This window comes from Dasypus novemcinctus, chromosome 10, assembly GCF_030445035.2.
Source record: "Dasypus novemcinctus isolate mDasNov1 chromosome 10, mDasNov1.1.hap2, whole genome shotgun sequence".
Classification (NCBI taxonomy): domain Eukaryota; kingdom Metazoa; phylum Chordata; class Mammalia; order Cingulata; family Dasypodidae; genus Dasypus; species Dasypus novemcinctus.
This window is the reverse complement of record NC_080682.1, coordinates 82193853-82212376: the sequence shown is the minus strand read 5'-3', so window position 1 is coordinate 82212376 and position 18524 is coordinate 82193853. Positions and strand designations below refer to the sequence as shown.

The window sequence follows — 18524 nt, the reverse complement described above, 5'->3', positions numbered from 1 at the left end:
TTTATTATATCCCAGGTAATTAATAATTCTTTGGGGAAGATGTTATTAATATGCTTGTTTCAGATGAAGAAATGTCTAGAGAAGCTAAATAATTGTCTCAAGGTCACCTGATTAGATTGTGATAGCAGTTTGAAATAAAAATGATTTTATTTTCCAATTTTAAAGGGGCCTTTTCATTCTAAAAATTTTAATATTCATGTTAGCTTTTTTCCTGGAGCTCTAAGAGCCATTTTAGATAAATATATGAATTTTTTTAAATGTCAGACCTAACTAGGTCTCATTATCATCTACCTCCTCACCCTTGCCTGGAAGAAGTTGTTGTTCCAAGTTGAAAGATTAATGTAATTGAGGTATATATTGGTAAGTACTGTAGTACAAGTATATACTATGGGAACATAGACCATAATGAATAAAGGGAACTCAGTTTTTAGTCACACTGTCTTGCTCTGTTTTTATTTTTAGAATTTCTGGAAGTGGATGAGTACCCAGAACATATTAAAAATTTGGTGCAGAGAGAGAGAGAGCTGGAAGAGCAAGAAAAGAGGCAACGAGAAATAGAGCGCAATACATGCAAGGTATTCCTTAATTTTGCTTTTTATTAAAAAGTTGCTATTGAAGTACTTAACTGTAATTCTTATAACTAACTCATTGGGTTGATGCTATAGACGGTTATGCCATCATAATCATTAATCACAATAACAACTATATTACTAAGGAAAGATTTTCTTTTTATTTTATGCATTATATCAGTGCTGGTGAGGTGCAATGAAATGGACAGTCTCATATTCCACTACTGGATGAGTAAATTGGTAAAACCTTTTTGGGTAGAAATTGGGTAGTATGTATCAAGAGCCTTAAACAAATTCATATTCTTTTATGTATTACGTTATTTCTCTTCTGGAGCTATTATACTAGTAAAATAATCACTTATGCTATAAAAATTTGCACCACAAGGATATTCACAAGTTTTTTCCAAACTAGGGGAAAATTGGAAACAACCTGAATGTGCACTGTAAGAGAATGATTACATAAATTATAATACATGCTTATAAAGAAACATGTAGTTGTTAAAATCAGGATTTTTTAGCTTTTTTATATGAGAATATGGACTATAAATTATTAAGTGAGAAAATACACAGAAGATAATGATTCCAGTTATGACTTTTTAAAATAATCTGATATTTTTTTATAAGGAGATTTTTTTAAAATGCTGTCTATAAAAGAATTAAGCTTCAATTCTTGGCCTGCAGAATTGATCATGTTTTACATTTTCCAGATAAAATTGTTCTGCTTGCATCCTGTAAAACAAGTAATGATGGAAAATAAATTGGAGGTTCATAAAGATAAGACATTAAAGGAAGCAGTAGAAATGGCTTATAAGGTATGTTTTAATTGCATGGTTGGCATTTAATTATTGATATCTTTGATAACAGGATTAATGTATTTTCTAATTATTATAGTCAATAGTAATATAATCACTTGGAGAAAGTTTGATAGCTTATTTAATGAATATATTTCTTAAAGATTATAGTTTATAACTCTCCTTTAGAATATACTCAATTGTTTTTGAGAACTTTCTCACTCTAAAAGCCATTTAAACTTTCTAGAACCCAGAATTAGAATAGGGACACAATCTTTGTTTATTTCTTTCCATTCATTTAGCAGATATTTATTGAGTGCCTACTTCATTAGGCATTAGAGATAAAAGAGTGTATAAGACATAGTTACTGTCCTCATGGAACTTTCAATCCACTGTAAAAACAGATAAATATTTAAATATGTGGATTTTATTGTTTGTTAGAACCTATAGGTAGTTGGAATTATGTACCAGACTAATGTGTTGTTTTGTTTTGTTTTTTGCTGGGGGGTTGTTTTCTTTTAGATGATGGATTTAGAAGAGATCATTCCCTTGGATTGCTGTCGCCTTGTTAAATATGATGAGTTTCATGATTATCTAGAACGATCATATGAAGGAGAAGAAGATACACCGATGGGTCTTCTGCTAGGTGGAGTCAAGTCAACATATATGTTTGATCTGCTTTTGGAGACAAGAAAACCTGATCAAGTTTTCCAATCTTATAAACCTGGAGGTAAGGAGTTTTACGTAATTTTTTGGGTTGTATTGGACTTAAAATTGTTCATGAGAAAGGTTTTTTTTTTTAAACTTGTTTATAGAAGTGAATTTCATTGTAAATTTTTTATATGTTCTTATAGTGTAGAATAATTTTGGCAGGTTGGGAAATAGCAATAGGCTTGAAATTAAGTTCTAGATTACTTGCAAATTACTAACACACTATACTGGATTATTCAGTACTGAATCATTTTGAAGGCTGTGATTCCCTGAAGTTATCAGCTGATCCCATAGAACCACCTCCACCCCTCTCTCTTATAGAGAAACCACTGGTCTAAAAAGGTGTGTTCCCATAAAGTCTAAGAAGTAGAGTCTTTTTTTCAGGATCTCTTTGGACCCATCATTGATAATATTTTTCATTTTCTCCCATCCTATCCATTTCTACAGGTTCCAGGGACTTCAGCTCCTACTTTCTTCATTAAATCACATCCACTCAGTACCTTTGAATTTTTCCTTACTTGAGATTGATTGAAAACAAAACACCATGCCCCTAATTTCATTCCACATAGTATCTAAAAGACAGTACATGGGCTTTCTCATGACCAAGGTTTTCAAGTGATCACTATAAATATTATGAAACTTTCTTCTACCCTGTCAAATACCAGACTTTCTTTTTCTGTGAAGACCCTTTTCTCTAAAATAGGTTAAGTACAGTGTTCTTTGAAGAGTACTTGTCTTTAGTAGGAAAAGATAGTATTTTTAGTAGGAGAATTACATTTCCGAAAATTTGGTAATGCCCATTTCAGTCAAACTCTGCTGTATTTATATAGAGTCATTTCCTTGCAGGTTGTTTTTAAGCTAGATGTGGGGGGGGAGACGAAAATGATTAAATTAGGACATGACTTAACACACCACTTTTTAAAGAGAACTCAGTGTGAGTATGGGTTGTGAAGACTTATACATAAAATAATCTCCTTTATTCATTAATATCGATCTTAAAGAATTTTGTCAGATTTAGATAAGCAACATGGGGAAAAAACTGAGGATTGACATATAAGACATACAAAAGGTTAAAACATTTAAGCCAGAGGATAACTGTATTTGAGATGAATGCCTTATTTTTTTTTAAGACTTATTTATTTATTTCTCTCCCCTTCCCTGCCTCCCCCCACCCCAGTTGTCTGTTCTCTGTGTCTATTTGCTGCGTGTTCTTCTTTGTCCGCTACTGTTGTCGTCAGCGGCATGGGAATCTGTGTTTCTTTTTGTTGCGTCATCTTGTGTCAGCTCTCTGTGTGTGCAGTGCCATTCCTGGGCAGGCTGCACTTTTCTTTCACACTGGGCGGCTCTCCTTATGGGGCACACTCCTTGCGCATGGGGCTCCCCTACGCGGGGGACACCTCTGCGTGGCACAGCACTCCTTGTGCACATCAGCACTGCACGTGGGCCAGCTCCACAAGAGTCAAGGAGGCCCAGAGTTTGAACCGCAGACCTCCCATGTGGTAGACGGACGCCCTAACCACTGGGCCAAGTCCGCTTCCCTGAATGCCTTATTAAATGTAGTATGTTAAGATTATTTTTCTGGAGATTAAAAATTTAGTTATACAAGATCTCCTGAAAACAAAAGAGGAAAAAATGAGATTAAATTGTAATATGAAGGATTTAAGTGAAAGAACAAACATGTAATCCAGAACAGTTTTTGTGTAGTATAATTTTCCATGGGATATGGAGAATATTATTTTGAGGAGAAAAAGTCTTTTAATTATGAACAAGATCTTGAATGGTTTAAGTATGTTTAAAGGCAAGTGTGGGGTATGAGATGACTGCTATTTTTCCTACAGGATTTGTTTTTTAGTCTAAATAAATAGTTGTATTTATTTAGTATTATAATTTATGTCTGTATTTTGAAACTTTGGATTTATGTTTTTTTAATATGCTTGATAAACCTGACAGTGGTGTTACCTTTTACAAAGAAACAAAGCAAATTATTTTTTAAAATCTCATTTTGACTTTTATAAGTAATTTATAGTGTATAGGTCAAAAAATAATACTTCCTAATGAAGATTATTATTTAGCATTTTCTTTAAAAATTTAGGACTTTATTACCCTCATTTCCATTTCTTTTTATGTGTTTATCTTGAAAAATTGCAAAAGTTGTTAACATATCATAGATATACCTTCTTGTTATTTAGAAAAGTGCTCTTTGCCACTTATTAGAAACACATTAAGAATGCATTACTTATATGAAATTCATTTTAAAAAATAACCTCGAATTCTATTTTTATGCCTTCAAATGTGACAGAAGTGATGGTGAAAGTTCATGTTGTTGATCTAAAGGCAGAGTCTGTAGCTGCTCCTGTAACTGTGCGAGCTTACTTAAATCAGACAGTTACAGAATTCAAACAACTTATTTCAAAGGTAAGTTTTGCAATTGGTCATTGAAGTTTTTTTTTTTTCGTGCCTACTATGTGTAAGGCACTCTATTAGTTATGATAAGATATATGCTACCTTAAGAAGCCAGTATTTAGTTAGGAAAGAACGACACTTCAGAAGAAACAGATTGAGCAAAGTATGGAGGTAAGAAAAGTGTGAGGCCAGTGGACATAACAATGACTTCTCTATCTTGGCTGGACTTTTGTAAAATATAAGCCTGGAAATGTAAGTTCAGTTTATTTCATAGGGAGCTTTAAACAGTAAACACAAAATTTGGGCTGTATTTGGTGTTGGCATCAGGAGGTAGGGTGTTTTTTTTGTTGTTTTTTTGTGGGGTTTTTTTTTTTTCATTTTCTTTGTTTTTAAGTATATGGCAGTGGTGTGATCAGAACTCTACTGTACAATGGTAGATTTAGCAATGCTTAATCTAAGATTAGTGTTCCAAATGGATTCAGGGAGGAGTTAGGAAATAGATGAGACTTTTGAAACAATTCAGGTGAAAGCATATAACTATAAATAAGAGAAGGCATTGATTGTGAGAAAGATTATACAAACAGAATGTATGAGTTGTGATTGGTAAATGCCAGGGTAAAGCAGAAAAGCACAGGTGACCTGAAGCATTTCAAACATGGATAGCCAGAAAAGTAGTGATATATTAACAGAAATACAGGAGTATGATGGGAAAGGAGATTTGACTAAGAAGGTGATGAATTAAATGTTGGCCTTATTACTTGGTTTAGTGATCAAAGAAAAACCAGACTCATTTGTTATTTTTGAGCTGGAAAAATATAATGATGAAAAGTGTTAGAATTTCTCATACAATATGACTAATCTACTCCAGAGAAATGATTATTATCCTGTCAGGAGTTGTATATTCTGTAGAACCTTGTAGATGCTATAAATGTACTTCACCACAAAAACGTGGATCCCTGAACTCCAGGTTAAAAATCCTTGGTGTAGTAGAAATTTATTCAGTAGGTACAAGTCAGGAAGTTGAGTCCAGTTTCCAGTCGCATTCACTGACAGCAGTCTAGTCTTTGGTCTCCTTTTATCTGAGTTTTCTAATTATCTGTTTTAACAGTATTGTTGTGACTGTTAATAGAAAAACATAAATGTTCTTTATGTGGAACAAGAAAAGCACTCTATAAAAATTCATGGTTATTATTGTTATTCTCATTATTGTATTTAAAAAAGCAATGACTTCTAATATTTTTTACCAAAGTAATAATAGCCAGGAGATAACTCATGCTGTGAAGTCATATTTTGTAATTAAATCACTCATAAATAAAAGCCACGTTAGTGTAATTGCTCCTCATTTCATTTTAAAAATATAAAAACAATTCAGTTTAATTTAGATTTAAAGAATCAAGGTAGAATACAAAAGAAACACAGGACAGTCTCTTCCCTGAAAGAGCAAATAACTTTCTTGGGTAAAAATATGTCTATAGAAAATAAAGGCGTTTACAAAGCATTTTGTCAACAAATGCAAACTTTTAAAGTATAACTAGACTTCATAAAAATTAGATATTCATATATGATAGTATTAGTTGTATTGAGAAGAAATTATGATTTTTAAATGTAAATTGGGGAGTGGATGTGGCTCAAGTGGTTGAGTGCCTGCTTCCCACATCGGAGGTCAAAGGTTCAGTTCCAGTGCCTCCTAAAAACAGAAAAAAACAAACAACAAGCAAACAAATGAAAAAACCAACTCAGGGGAGTTGAAGTGGCTCAGTGGTTGAGCGCCATCTTCCCATATACAAGGTCCTAGGTTCGACCCTGGCCCCAGTACCTCAAAAAATTGTAATAATATAATAAAGCAAATCATTTGTATCTACTCATTTCATGAGAACATCATAAAGTGACAAAAAAAATTAAGGCTGTGAAACTTTAGAATAAATTTTACCTATTGATTTAATCTCATTTTAAACAAAAGAAAATTGATTTAATAAAAGTGTTAACAACTATTCATAGGATATAGAAGAGCTCATGAAAAGCATAGAAGTTAAATTAACTGTTGATTTGGCTTCAGCACTCAGATTTTTTAATTAAATCATCTTATTTACTTGGCAAGTTTGAGAGGAATTGAATTTTTAGTGAAAATTCCCTACCTTTAAAATAGTTCCAGAGCATACATTTATAATCAATACTTTGTTCTCCTGATTTGCTGCATAATTAATGGAAGTAATATTTTTTTCCTTTAGATTCTTAAAAAATTGGAAAACTTCTAAAATTACTTCTCAGTTAATTTTTTGTTTTATTTTTAAGGAGAACTTAGCAATATCTTGTTTTCCCAAGTCAAACAATTATTTTTGAAAGAGTATTTTTTTTAATTACCTTCATTACAGGCCTCCCAATTACCTGCTGAAACAATGAGAATAGTGCTGGAACGCTGCTATAATGATTTGCGTCTTCTCAGTGTACCTAGTAAAACCCTAAAAGCTGAAGGTTTTTTTAGAAGTAACAAGGTACGTCTTTTGTTTTTTAATTACTATTTTCTGTGCTGGTGTAATAGTAAATGAAATTAAGTTCAGATTTTAAAGCCTTAGCCTCTACAGTCATCCTCTGTCTGTCTCCAACTTACCATTTAAATTCTCACATCTTCTAAATATCTTCCATTGTAATAAGGTCACATCAGTCTGTTTTCTTTTCTCTAAGTGAGTCTTGCTGGTTCTCCTCTTCTTTGCCTTTGTTCATGTGCTATCATCCACCTAGAGTGTTCTTCCCCCTCTCCCTGCATTTTTTTTCAAGCCCAAGATTATTCCTACTCCTTTGGTAAAGCCTTCTGGCCATTTCTAACCACAACATCCTCTGAATTTTGGTCATTCTTGAGCTTCTCCCATAAGGCAGTACTTGATGGTAAAAGTCAGAGGCATGCCTAGGATAGAGAAAATAATAATGTTGGCTTCATCCAACTTTGGTCCCTTTAATTATTCATTCATCTCTGTTGGAGAGGAGAGCATTCATATTGTTCTTCTTGTTTTATCTCTTGATATTGTGTGTTTCATTGCTTGTCATTTTTCATAAGTCTGTGGTTCCTAATGTCATTAGATAAATTGACATCCAAACTTTTTCTTGTTTGGCATCTTTTATTTCCTCTTCCAGTCTCATTTACCTTAATGCGGTCTAGTCTTTTGGCTCATTTAACCTTTCTTAATATAGTTTTATTAATGCTAATCTGTATTTTTTATCTACCTGTATTTTTTTGTAATACTTTTATGGTGTGTGTATGTATAAAGTTTAAATCTCTAATCTACCTTACTGCTGTTTTATTAGAGCAATGAATGCAGTGGGGATCTATCTTTATTTTTTTCCTGAATGGTTAGCTAGTAGTCCCAATTTGTAGCATTTACTGAATATTAATAGGGATATCTCTTCATGCAAAACTCAATATGCTATTGATATTGCCAAATTAATGTATAAGAATCTTGTTTAAAAAAATACTTTTTTATTGAAATTTTAAAGCATATACAAAAATAGAATAGTTAACCCCCGTGTACCCATTTATTCAGCTTCTACAATTGTCAACTCTTATTTAATCTATATTTATCCACCCACTACCCCCCCAGATTATTTGAAACACATCCCCAGCATATCATTTTATGTAAAAATAATATCAATGTATATCTCTAAAAGATGTGATCTCATTTTAAAAACATAGCAATACATTACAACTAAAAATTAATAAAAGTTCCTTATTATAATCATCATCCAGTTAGTATTCAGATTTCCTTGATTATCTTGTAAAATTTATTTTTTCTAGTAGGATTTGTTGGGCCAAATTAGAATTTAAATAAAATCTTTATTATATATCTGTTAGTCTACTTTAATTTATAAATTCCCCTTTGTCTTTTTTGTTTGTTTACGATTTATTTGTGAAAAACTAGGTCTCTTGTCTATTAGATTTTTCTACAATCTGGATTTTGGTGATTGTATTCCTTAGGTGTCTTTATACATGTTCTTCTACCTATATTCATGCTAAACTTTGATTTCCTGAGGAACAGGATGTTGAATACAAGATCTTTGTGAAAATGGACAACCCATAAAGAAGGTGTATGTATACGTCCACTCTATCTTAGCACAGTTTTATGGGCAAGTTACAAAAGACATATCAACCTAATGTTAGGTCCCCCAAAATGTACATTTTTTTTAGAAACTTTACTTGCTTACTCTTTATTATCCCAAAACTTACTAACTTACTATGTAATGTGTTCTATTGTGTGATAGTATTCTTATGATGAATGAAAATATCACTAAAATTAGTGGTGTAATATAACTCTTTGACTTACTATTTAGGTATTTGTTGAAAGTTCTGAGACTTTGGATTACCAGATGGCTTTTACAGACTCTCATTTATGGAGACTCCTGGATCGGCATGCAAATACAATCAGATTATTTGTTTTGTTACCTGAACAAGCCCCAGGATCTTTTTCCAAAAGGACAGCATACCAGAAAGCTGGGGGAGATTCTGGTAATGGAGATGATGATTGTGGAAGAGTTAAAGGACCTGTAGGGAGCCTAAAGTCTGTGGAAGCTATTTTAGAAGAAAGCACTGAAAAACTCAAAAGCTTGTCATTACAGCAGCAGCAGGATGGAGATAATGGGGACAGCAGCAAGAGTACTGAGACAAGTGACTTTGAAAACATTGAATCACCTCTCAATGAAAGGGACTCTTCAGCATCAGTGGACAATAGAGAGCTTGAACAGCATATTCAGACTTCTGATCCAGAAAATTTTCAGTCTGAGGAACGATCAGACTCAGATGTAAATAATGACAGGAGTACAAGTTCAGTGGACAGTGATATTCTTAGCTCCAGTCATAGCAGTGATACTTTGTGCAATGCGGATAATGCTCAGATCCCTTTGGCTAATGGACTTGATTCTCATAGTATCACAAGTAGTAGAAGAACTAAAGCAAATGAAGGGAAAAAAGAGACATGGGATACAGCAGAAGAAGACTCTGGAACCGACAGTGAATATGACGAGAGTGGCAAGAGTAGGGGAGAAATACAATACATGTATTTCAAAGCAGAACCCTATGCAGCAGATGAAGGTTCTGGGGAAGGACATAAATGTATGTACTTAAAAAGGAAAGGGCTATTTGAAACGACATCAGTTTTTTCTCTCAGTTTATTTAAATTTTTAGCTAAGAGTCAGCTAAAAGTTAGGTACTTTATTCTGAAACCACCTATAACCTCCTGGATTATAGGATTTTTCTCTATTGCCTCTTCTTTCATTTTCAATTTAGTTGTAGTGGAGAATGTCCTTAGACCCAGGTATGGACCTTTATGACAGTATTATGCCAGAACTCTGGTGAGATCAAAATAAGATAGGGGAAAAAAAGTATTAGCTCAAGTGGTTGCGTGCCTTCTTCCCACGTATGAGGTCCTGGGTTTGGTCCTGGTACCTCCTGAAAAAACAAACAAAGGGAAAAAACCCAACTCTGATTGGGGAGCAGATGTAGCTCATTGGTTGAGCTCCTGTTTCCCACATATGAGGTCCTGGGTTCTATACCCAGTACTTACAAAAAAAAAAAACAAAAAACTCAGTATTAGGAAAGAATTATATAAAAGCACTAAGTAAAAAATTGGGGGTAGTTTGAAAAGTAAATACTATACCAAAAACAACAAAAAAAGCCCGGATCCTTTAGAAATCTTAACATTCAGTTCCCAGGAAAATTTATTTGTACATCTACTTCCCTCCATTCTCTAATACAAATATCAACTTCACTTTCCCATCCCCAGAAAAGTTCATAATTAACTGGGAAAGTCAGAGAACGGCAAGGAGCTTTTTTAAAAAAAATTTTTTTGATTCTTTGAACTAAGTGCCAGGCAAGATACAAACTAGAAATTACAAATTTCATAATCTCAAAAACATGGAAGAGATCTTAAAGGTCATTTGTGCTTAATAAACAAGCCACACCACCACCAAAGAAAACCCTCATCAATATCTTGTGAGGGGAGCAGATGTAGCTCTAGTGTGTGAGCACTTGCTTCCCGCATACGTGGTCCCAGGTTCGATCCCCAGTACCTCCTAAAAAACCACACAAACAAAAAATAACAACTCTGACACTCATTGGGGAGCTGATGTAGCTTAGTGGTTGATTGCCGCTTCCCATGTATGAGGTCCCAGGTTTAATCCCCATTACCTCCTTTAAAAAACGTTAGTGTGAAACTTAAAAAATAAAAGAACTTTTATAAAACCTCCGACTAAACCCAGCCAAATAATTAGCAGGACAACCAAGTTCAAGATACAAAATCTTTCCTCAGGTATAAAAGGGAAATAACTGAACAACTAAATACATTAGTCTTTAACAAGGAAGCTATTAATATTGACTGAAACAGAAGCTGAATGAATGACTTTGCCCAAAAGTGTCTGTATAGCCAGTTAGCAGTGGAACCATTATTAGGATTTAAGGCTGTTAATTGAATGTACTTGTTCCTGTTACCTCCAGAAGAGAGCCCCACTCTTCATCCATTTATCCACCCACCCAATTAATATGTCCTGAATCCATACTAGATGCCAGGCCCTGTCTAATCAGTGAAAGTAGAGATGACAGAGGTGCACCTTTATGGTTTATCTGGTAGGGAGAAGGCATATAAACAACCACTATAAAAGTTAAGTGCTATGATACTTATAGTCTCAAAATTCTGTCTTTTAAAAGGCATTAAGAAAATTAGGTGGTAGAAATTAAGAAATTCATAGTAAAAATGCAATGATTTGTGTTTTTAACTAATTAGGTGTGGCTAACACCAGAACCTTATACTACAGAAACTCAAGTGCAAAAATGTGGATTAGTGGACCAGAATGGAAACAGAGAAACCCTATTATAATGCTTTAAATTTGTACAGATCTTGCATCTCATAAGGCTCATTAAGTTACATTATCTCATTTAGTTCTCTTAAGTGCTATGTAAATTTACTGTTGTACTATCCACTGATGAAGAAACTGTGGCTCAGTGTTGCCTGAGGCCCACACCTAGTAGGCCCTGCTGTTAGGATCAGACTCAGATATTTTTATTATAAGCCTAATACACATTCTACCACCCCCATAGTGCTACCACTGCTGCTTACTTTATTAGGGTCCACAACTAAGTAAGACAAAAATAACCAGTAACTTTGCTTTCTTATCATCCTCAACCCTTCAAGAGGCATTGGAGAAATTAAAATAGCTCTTCTTCAGGAAAAAGTTGGAGATGTCTTTTAACTGATTTTAGAATGATTTTCTGTAATTTGGTTGGATGATAGTCTCAACCTTAGAAAGAATTCTGTGGAGATACTTAGACTTCTGTTATAGTCCAGTAATTATTTCAGGGAATAATTGTAAACATTTCTCTGAAAATACTGTAATTTGCAGACACTTCAATATAAGCAAAAAGGTCAAAGAAATACAATATAAACAGTAGTACATTTACACTGAAATTTCTTTGTGCAATTTTGGTTACTACTTCATTCAGGAAACGTGTAAAAGAAAAGAAAGGAAAAGAAAAACCTCACAGACAGACTGACTTCAGTCTAAAGAGGTCGATAGCAGAAGTGGTACAGTGATAATCTCTAAAACTAAAATAATTCTAGCCAATAAATTAAACTAATACTCTTTGCCATGGCTATGCTAAGCATTTTTAGAATCTACCATATTTGTTGTAATAATCTCAGACTGGTGTTTTGATTCCATGAGAAAACTGTGACTCGGACATTAGATGACCTACCTGTAGCCATTTATCAAAGTGGCAAAACTGAAGTCCAGCCTAGGCTTCTGATTTCTAGCCAAGGAGTTTTTCCATTATAACTGTCTCTCAAGAAATATCTTAAGATATTTAGTACCCTGCTTGGATAGCATAGAAGCTTGTGCTTGCCAAAAATTGGATTATTAAAACTGAGCATCCCTTAAAGCTTAGAAATTGATATTTTAAGCAAATTGAAAAGAAATGCTGCCTCAAATGGTATATAATAAACCAAGTTAATCACCTTGTTTGTATTTTCTGCTCATTCACTTTTACCACATTTTCTACAGTGAACAAGGTGAACAGTCTATCAACATCAAGTTATTTGAAATATCCACTCAGAAAATTTCTATCCAAGAGTAGAGATGGCCTGAAAATGTAAATCAGGAATGATTTAGGGTTTCATCCTTTACCTTTGGTATAGATTTCACATTGAAAAAGAGGCCTATTGGAGAGGCAGTCTTAGGGCTATAAATGGACCATGTTCCACCAGAGTGGTAGTTCTTATATATTATGTGCTGCCATATTACAGAGAAAGGGACAATTAAATTTTTACTCTGTTAGAATATGAAGACCAGAACTGTAAATAGAACATTCCAGAAATATCCTCTTGAGTGGGCTATAAAATAAAGAGACAGAATATTAAAATAATAAGTATTAGTGGAGTGGGTGTAGCTTTGCATATATGAAGCCTGCTTTGCATATATGAAATCCTGGGTTCAATCCCCGGTACCTACCCCCCCAAAATAATAAGCATTAGGGAAAAAAATCATCAAATATCCTTGTACAATGACAAAACCATTACAGTTTAAGCATGGGGGATGTGAAGGGAGGAAGTAGTTGATACATTTAAATGCTATTCCTGGTACTGTCCAGCCACATGACTAAACAAACAATATGTCAATCTTGGACATTTTTCCTCGTAGAAGTACCAGTCTAGATTTACTAACAGTAAACACAGGCAATTACTGTGTGTCTAACACTGTGTTTAAAAGTATGATAAATATATTACCTCATTGACTATACACTGCAACACTGAGGTGTAGGTACTGTTAATCATCTCCAGTTTTCATATGAGGAAATGATGGTGCAGAGGTTGCTGATTTACACATAGCTAGTAAGTAAGCAGAGAAGTCAGGGTTTAAACTCAGCGAGAGCCTACACTATTACCATGTAGAACTAGGAATGTATATACAGTGTACGTTCTCCTGTAAGGTACCTACATATCTCAAGATTTAAAACTGTCAGATTATACCTACTAATAAACTCAGTGTCTATGTTTTTTTGTTCATTTCAATGTAGTATACTAACTAAAAGTAAAATACCTGAAAGGGGGCACCTTTTCCTGTTTGTAGAGTAATAAAAAGTATATGAACTGTTTTATTTATACTTTAAAAGTATTCTTTTTAATTGTTCTTTCTATTTTGTTTTTTGTTTTTGTTTTTTTTCTTGCTTAGGGTTGATGGTACATGTTGATAAAAGAATTACTCTGGCTGCTTTCAAACAACATTTAGAGCCCTTTGTTGGAGTTTTATCCTCTCACTTCAAGGTCTTTCGAGTTTATGCCAGCAATCAAGAGTTTGAGAGCGTCCGCCTAAATGAGACACTTACATCATTTTCAGATGACAATAAGGTTGATTAAAATAATCTTTGAAAAATTAGAGTCTGTTTTAAATGATAAATTTGAGAGCATCTTGCACTATTTTCAAGTAAGGTGAAATGGATACCCTAAAATAATTTTCCTTTGACATTTAGTGGCTATTTTGGGGTTTTGTGTTTGTTTTGCTTTACTTTATTCACCTAACAAACATGTGTTAAATATTGACTATATGTCCATTACTGTTCTAGGTACTGGGGATTTAGGGATAAAAGATATATCTGTTCTCAAAGAGCCCAAAATAGAGAAACTTGGTAAACAAAACTAAACAATGGGGTGAGAGTAGGTTGTTTATTGTGTGAGGAAGTACATCTAAAAATCTAAAAAATAAAATGTTTTTAATTTATAGATTACAATTAGACTGGGGAGAGCACTTAAAAAAGGAGAATACAGAGTTAAAGTGTACCAGCTTTTAGTCAATGAACAAGAGGTAAGTAATATATTTAAGGGCAATATAAGGTTATAGTCTGTAGTTTTCAAAAGCATACAATGCAGAGATTTTATTACTAGTAGTTTTTAATTTCTTTAAAGCAGGGGAAGGTATACTTTTTCTAGGAAATATTTTCACTTTGTGGGCCATATAGTCTCTGTTGCAACACTCAACATTGCCAAATAGACAAGGGGTTAAATTTTCATTACATGCCCTTTATTCATTCAACAAGTATTTTATCTGTCACCCATAATATCTCACCCATTACAGTCATTTTACTTACATTTGTAGATACTAAGTCTCTCGAGACAATTAATGAACTTAGAGAATTAATATACATTTCTCTCAATTTAGTTCATAAAAATGGTTCTTCTTTACTTTCAGAATTGTAGTTATTTTATTGCAAGAAAGGCAATATGAGCACATTATTTAATCTTCACAATAACCCTATGAGGAAGATACTGTCTCCAGTTTACAGATGAAAAAACTGAAATACAGAGATGTTAGGAAAACTTTCCCAAGATAGCACAGCTATTAAATAGTGGAGCCAGGTTTTGAACCTAGGAAGACAGCCTCCTAAACTGGGGCCCTTCACAGTCATAATGTGCAAAGAAAAATGTCTTGTTAATTCTTATTTTAAGGTGTAATTCAAGCATTTATTATGTTCCTATTCCTAGCCATGCAAATTTCTGCTAGATGCTGTGTTTGCCAAAGGAATGACTGTACGGCAATCAAAAGAGGAATTAATTCCTCAACTCAGGGAGCAATGTGGTTTAGAGCTCAGTATTGACAGGTAACGTACTTGAAATTCTTCTTGAGGATACTAAATTTGAACTGTTGGTAGAATTTCATTCCATTTTCTCCAAATTTTAAAGAATACTTATTTGGCTTGTATTTGAACATAGTTCATTTTTTCTTGATGTCATATCAATATCAATTTTCCAAATTAAGAATTTCAAATTATACGATTTTTAAATGTCTTATCATGTTTGTAGGTTTCGTCTAAGGAAAAAAACATGGAAGAATCCTGGCACGGTCTTTTTGGATTATCATATTTATGAGGAAGATATTAATATTTCCAGCAACTGGGAGGTTTTCCTTGAAGTTCTTGATGGTATTATCAATATTTTTATGGGGAAATTTCAGTTGAAAATCCTTTAGAACTAATAGAAGGATAGAGTTCTTCATCAAATAATGAATTACCAAGAATCTAATGTACAATGTAGTATATTTGGGTTTCATTAAGCCTAAAGAAGTCATTCTTAAACATTGTATGATTTCTAACTCTGTCCTCTTCCTGAGTGTTATCTTTTAGAGTACATCTATTGTCCTTCAGTTTTCTCCTATTTTTCCTTTTTTTTATTTCCTTTAAATTTTTGCTTCTTTTCTCTAATTTTAAGAATAGTAAATCCCCCTTAACTGGAAATTGCAACTTCAAAATTGGATTTTACGGGGAAGCAGACTTGGCCTAATGGCTAGGGCATCCGCCTACCACATGGGAGGTCCACAGTTCAAACCCCAGGCCTCCATGACCCATGTGGAGCTGGCCCATGCGCAGTGCTGATGCGCACAAGGAGTGCTGTGCCACGCAGGGGTGTCACCTGCGTAGGGGAGCCCCACGCACAAGGAGTGCGCCCTGTAAGGAGAGCCACCCAGCGCAAAATAAAATGCAGCCTGCCCAGGAATGGCACCCTACACACGGAGAGCTGACACAACAAGATGACACAACAACAACAAAAAAAGAAACGCAGATTCCCAGTGCCGCCGATAAGGATAGAGGCGGTCACAGATGAACACACAGTGAATGGACACAGAGAGCAGACAACTAGGGGGCGGGGGGAGGGGAGAGAAAATAAATTTTTTAAAAATTGGATTTTTAATACTCTGCTAATATTTTCTAAACCATGTTTGTTTGTTTTTTTTCTTTATGGCTTATTTTGTTTTGAGGATATTGTATTGATAATTTATTAAATATTTTGAGAACATTGATTTAGAAGAAGACTTAAATTTGTCGCATTTGACAGTTATAATTATTAATAGTGCTACATTTAAAATACTGCTTTTTGGAGGAGGTTGGGGGGGGTAGTTGGCTTTTGGGAAATGGCATCAGGGTAAACAACTAATTCTGTATTCTTTTGTGCCTTTGCTATTGCTTGGGAAGATTTTAGTTTCCTGTTTTTCCTTTATTTCCCTCTATAGAAATTAATTAAAGTATTATAAATTCTGGATATTTTTATGTAAGATGATAATTTTCACAGGGTTCAGTAATATCACACCTTATCCATGGCTATTTCAGGTCTAACTTAGTTTAAATTTAAATGCTTGAAATTCCGATTAATTGACAAGTTAACTGGACAGGCAAAGAACAACTGGAACATCATCAACCATAGTATGTAGGCAAATACTCCAGATTGTGATTTCTTCTCTGAGTGTCTAGGACCCTCCAAGAATAATCAGATCAGGAATATATCATGAAAGACATATTAGTCACACTTGTGAGGAAGGACTGAGTAAGTATTAGTAGAGATGGATTATCTAGAAAATGTTACTGGATGGTGGGTGCCTACGTCGGTATAAAATTTATCAGCAAAAATAATTGAATAAGAAATGTCAAGTGACCTATAATTTGACAGACACGGCTAATCCCTAGTGCTACAAAAACAAATAAGAACCAGTAATTGTCCTCCAAATGCATACAGTCTCATGGAAGAAACAGACCTGCAAACCTGTGATTCTAAAGTGATAGGTACTAAGACTACGGAATCCATACAAGTAGCTCTGGGGTTACCACGGAGTGAGGTTTTGAAGAATCAGTAAGTATGGGGGTAAAGAAAAAGAATTTTTATAAGTTCGAGTGAATAAAGGATAAAGTGATGATTTATGTTTGTAGACTGTGGGGGTTGTAGCTAGCAGAGAAGCAAAGACTGGAGATGTAGAGAAGAGAGTGTAATGCACTGTCCAGTAGGAGTCAGAAGGCAGTGGAATCAAAATTAATCAGTTGAAGGATAGCCTGCAAAAGAGCTGGGATTACCTTCTGAGACTGGAGGAATGAGAATAAATATCTCATTCTCAAAAACTCCTTGGGATAATTGCTCTCTTCCTTGCCTACTTTTGAAGAATAATACTTGAGGTAAATCTTTTTTAGTCAGGCACTACAGAAAAGCTAAAATTAAGAACCTTCAAAGAAAACAGTATGATGACCTAATCTTATATATTCTTAGGGGTAGAGAAGATGAAGTCCATGTCACAGCTTGCAGTTTTGTCAAGACGGTGGAGGCCTTCAGAAATGAGGTTGGATTCCTTCCAGGAAGTTGTGTTGGAAAGCAGTAGTGTTGATGAATTGCGAGAGAAGGTAAGTTCATTTTAGAAAAAATGAGCTAGGGTAGGGTTGCATTAAAGAACCTAGGAAGTAAGAGCCAAACACTGATGTGGCAGCCTTTATTTGTCTCTGCCATGCTAGTTTTTTCTTAGAACTGCTGGTATGCTTTGAAAAATTATTTTGACGCCTGGCCATCCAGAAGTGGATACTCACCTTCTTTTAGTTGGATCAACTTTGTGCTAAGCAGTTAGGAAGAGTTAATAGTTACAAGAGTAAATTACTGTATGTCTAAAAAAAACAATAAAATAGAATTGAATGGAGAATACAGACAAAGGTCTGTGAATATAGGATTTTGTATTTAAAGGTGGGAATTCTAAATATTTGGGGGAAAGAGTGAATTATTCAATCAGTAATAGTAGTAGAATTGATTTCTCTTTTGGAAAAAGATATATTTCTTTTTTTCATGCCAAACACAAAAATAAATTATAAATGGATTAAATTTATATAAAAACTAAAAATATTAAAGATACAAATATCAAAAATATTTTCATAAGTCTGGAGAGGAAAAGACATTTCACAACACCAGAAGCCAAAAGGAAAAGATAGGCCACATGAAAGTTGAAATCTTCTGCACAGCCAAAAATATGTATTTGAAAAACAACCTATAAACAAAATTAAAAGTTAAGAAACTGGGGGGAAGTATTTGAAACATATGAAAAAAAGGTCTGTAATTTATAAGGAGCTACACATAATAAGAAAAAGGTGAACAATCTAATTTTAAAATGGGTAAAGAACATGAAAAGCATTTCATAGAAGAAGAAATACAAGTTAAAACAATAATGTTATATTATTTTCTTCTCTTAAATTGATGAAGATTTAGAAAATTAAATTTTAAAA

General features: G+C 33.9%; 1 protein-coding gene across 4 annotated transcripts in view; it reads left to right on the top strand.

Annotated features, from left to right (window-relative positions):
• USP47 (ubiquitin specific peptidase 47) overlaps positions 1-18524 on the top strand; it is a 145963-nt gene that overhangs the window by 123752 nt on the left and 3687 nt on the right. For 2 of the 4 annotated variants that reach the window (XM_058305727.2, XM_058305726.2), the window contains 11 exons: positions 463-575; positions 1277-1381; positions 1883-2090; positions 4371-4486; positions 6847-6966; positions 8795-9572; positions 13679-13854; positions 14228-14308; positions 14986-15101; positions 15304-15422; positions 17530-17660. In XM_058305727.2, the coding sequence (XP_058161710.1) occupies positions 463-575; positions 1277-1381; positions 1883-2090; positions 4371-4486; positions 6847-6966; positions 8795-9572; positions 13679-13854; positions 14228-14308; positions 14986-15101; positions 15304-15422; positions 17530-17660 (2063 nt within the window). The remainder of the gene's footprint in view (positions 1-462; positions 576-1276; positions 1382-1882; positions 2091-4370; positions 4487-6846; positions 6967-8794; positions 9573-13678; positions 13855-14227; positions 14309-14985; positions 15102-15303; positions 15423-17529; positions 17661-18524) is intronic. The other 2 variants (XM_071218213.1, XM_071218211.1) reach the window with 1 other exon arrangement.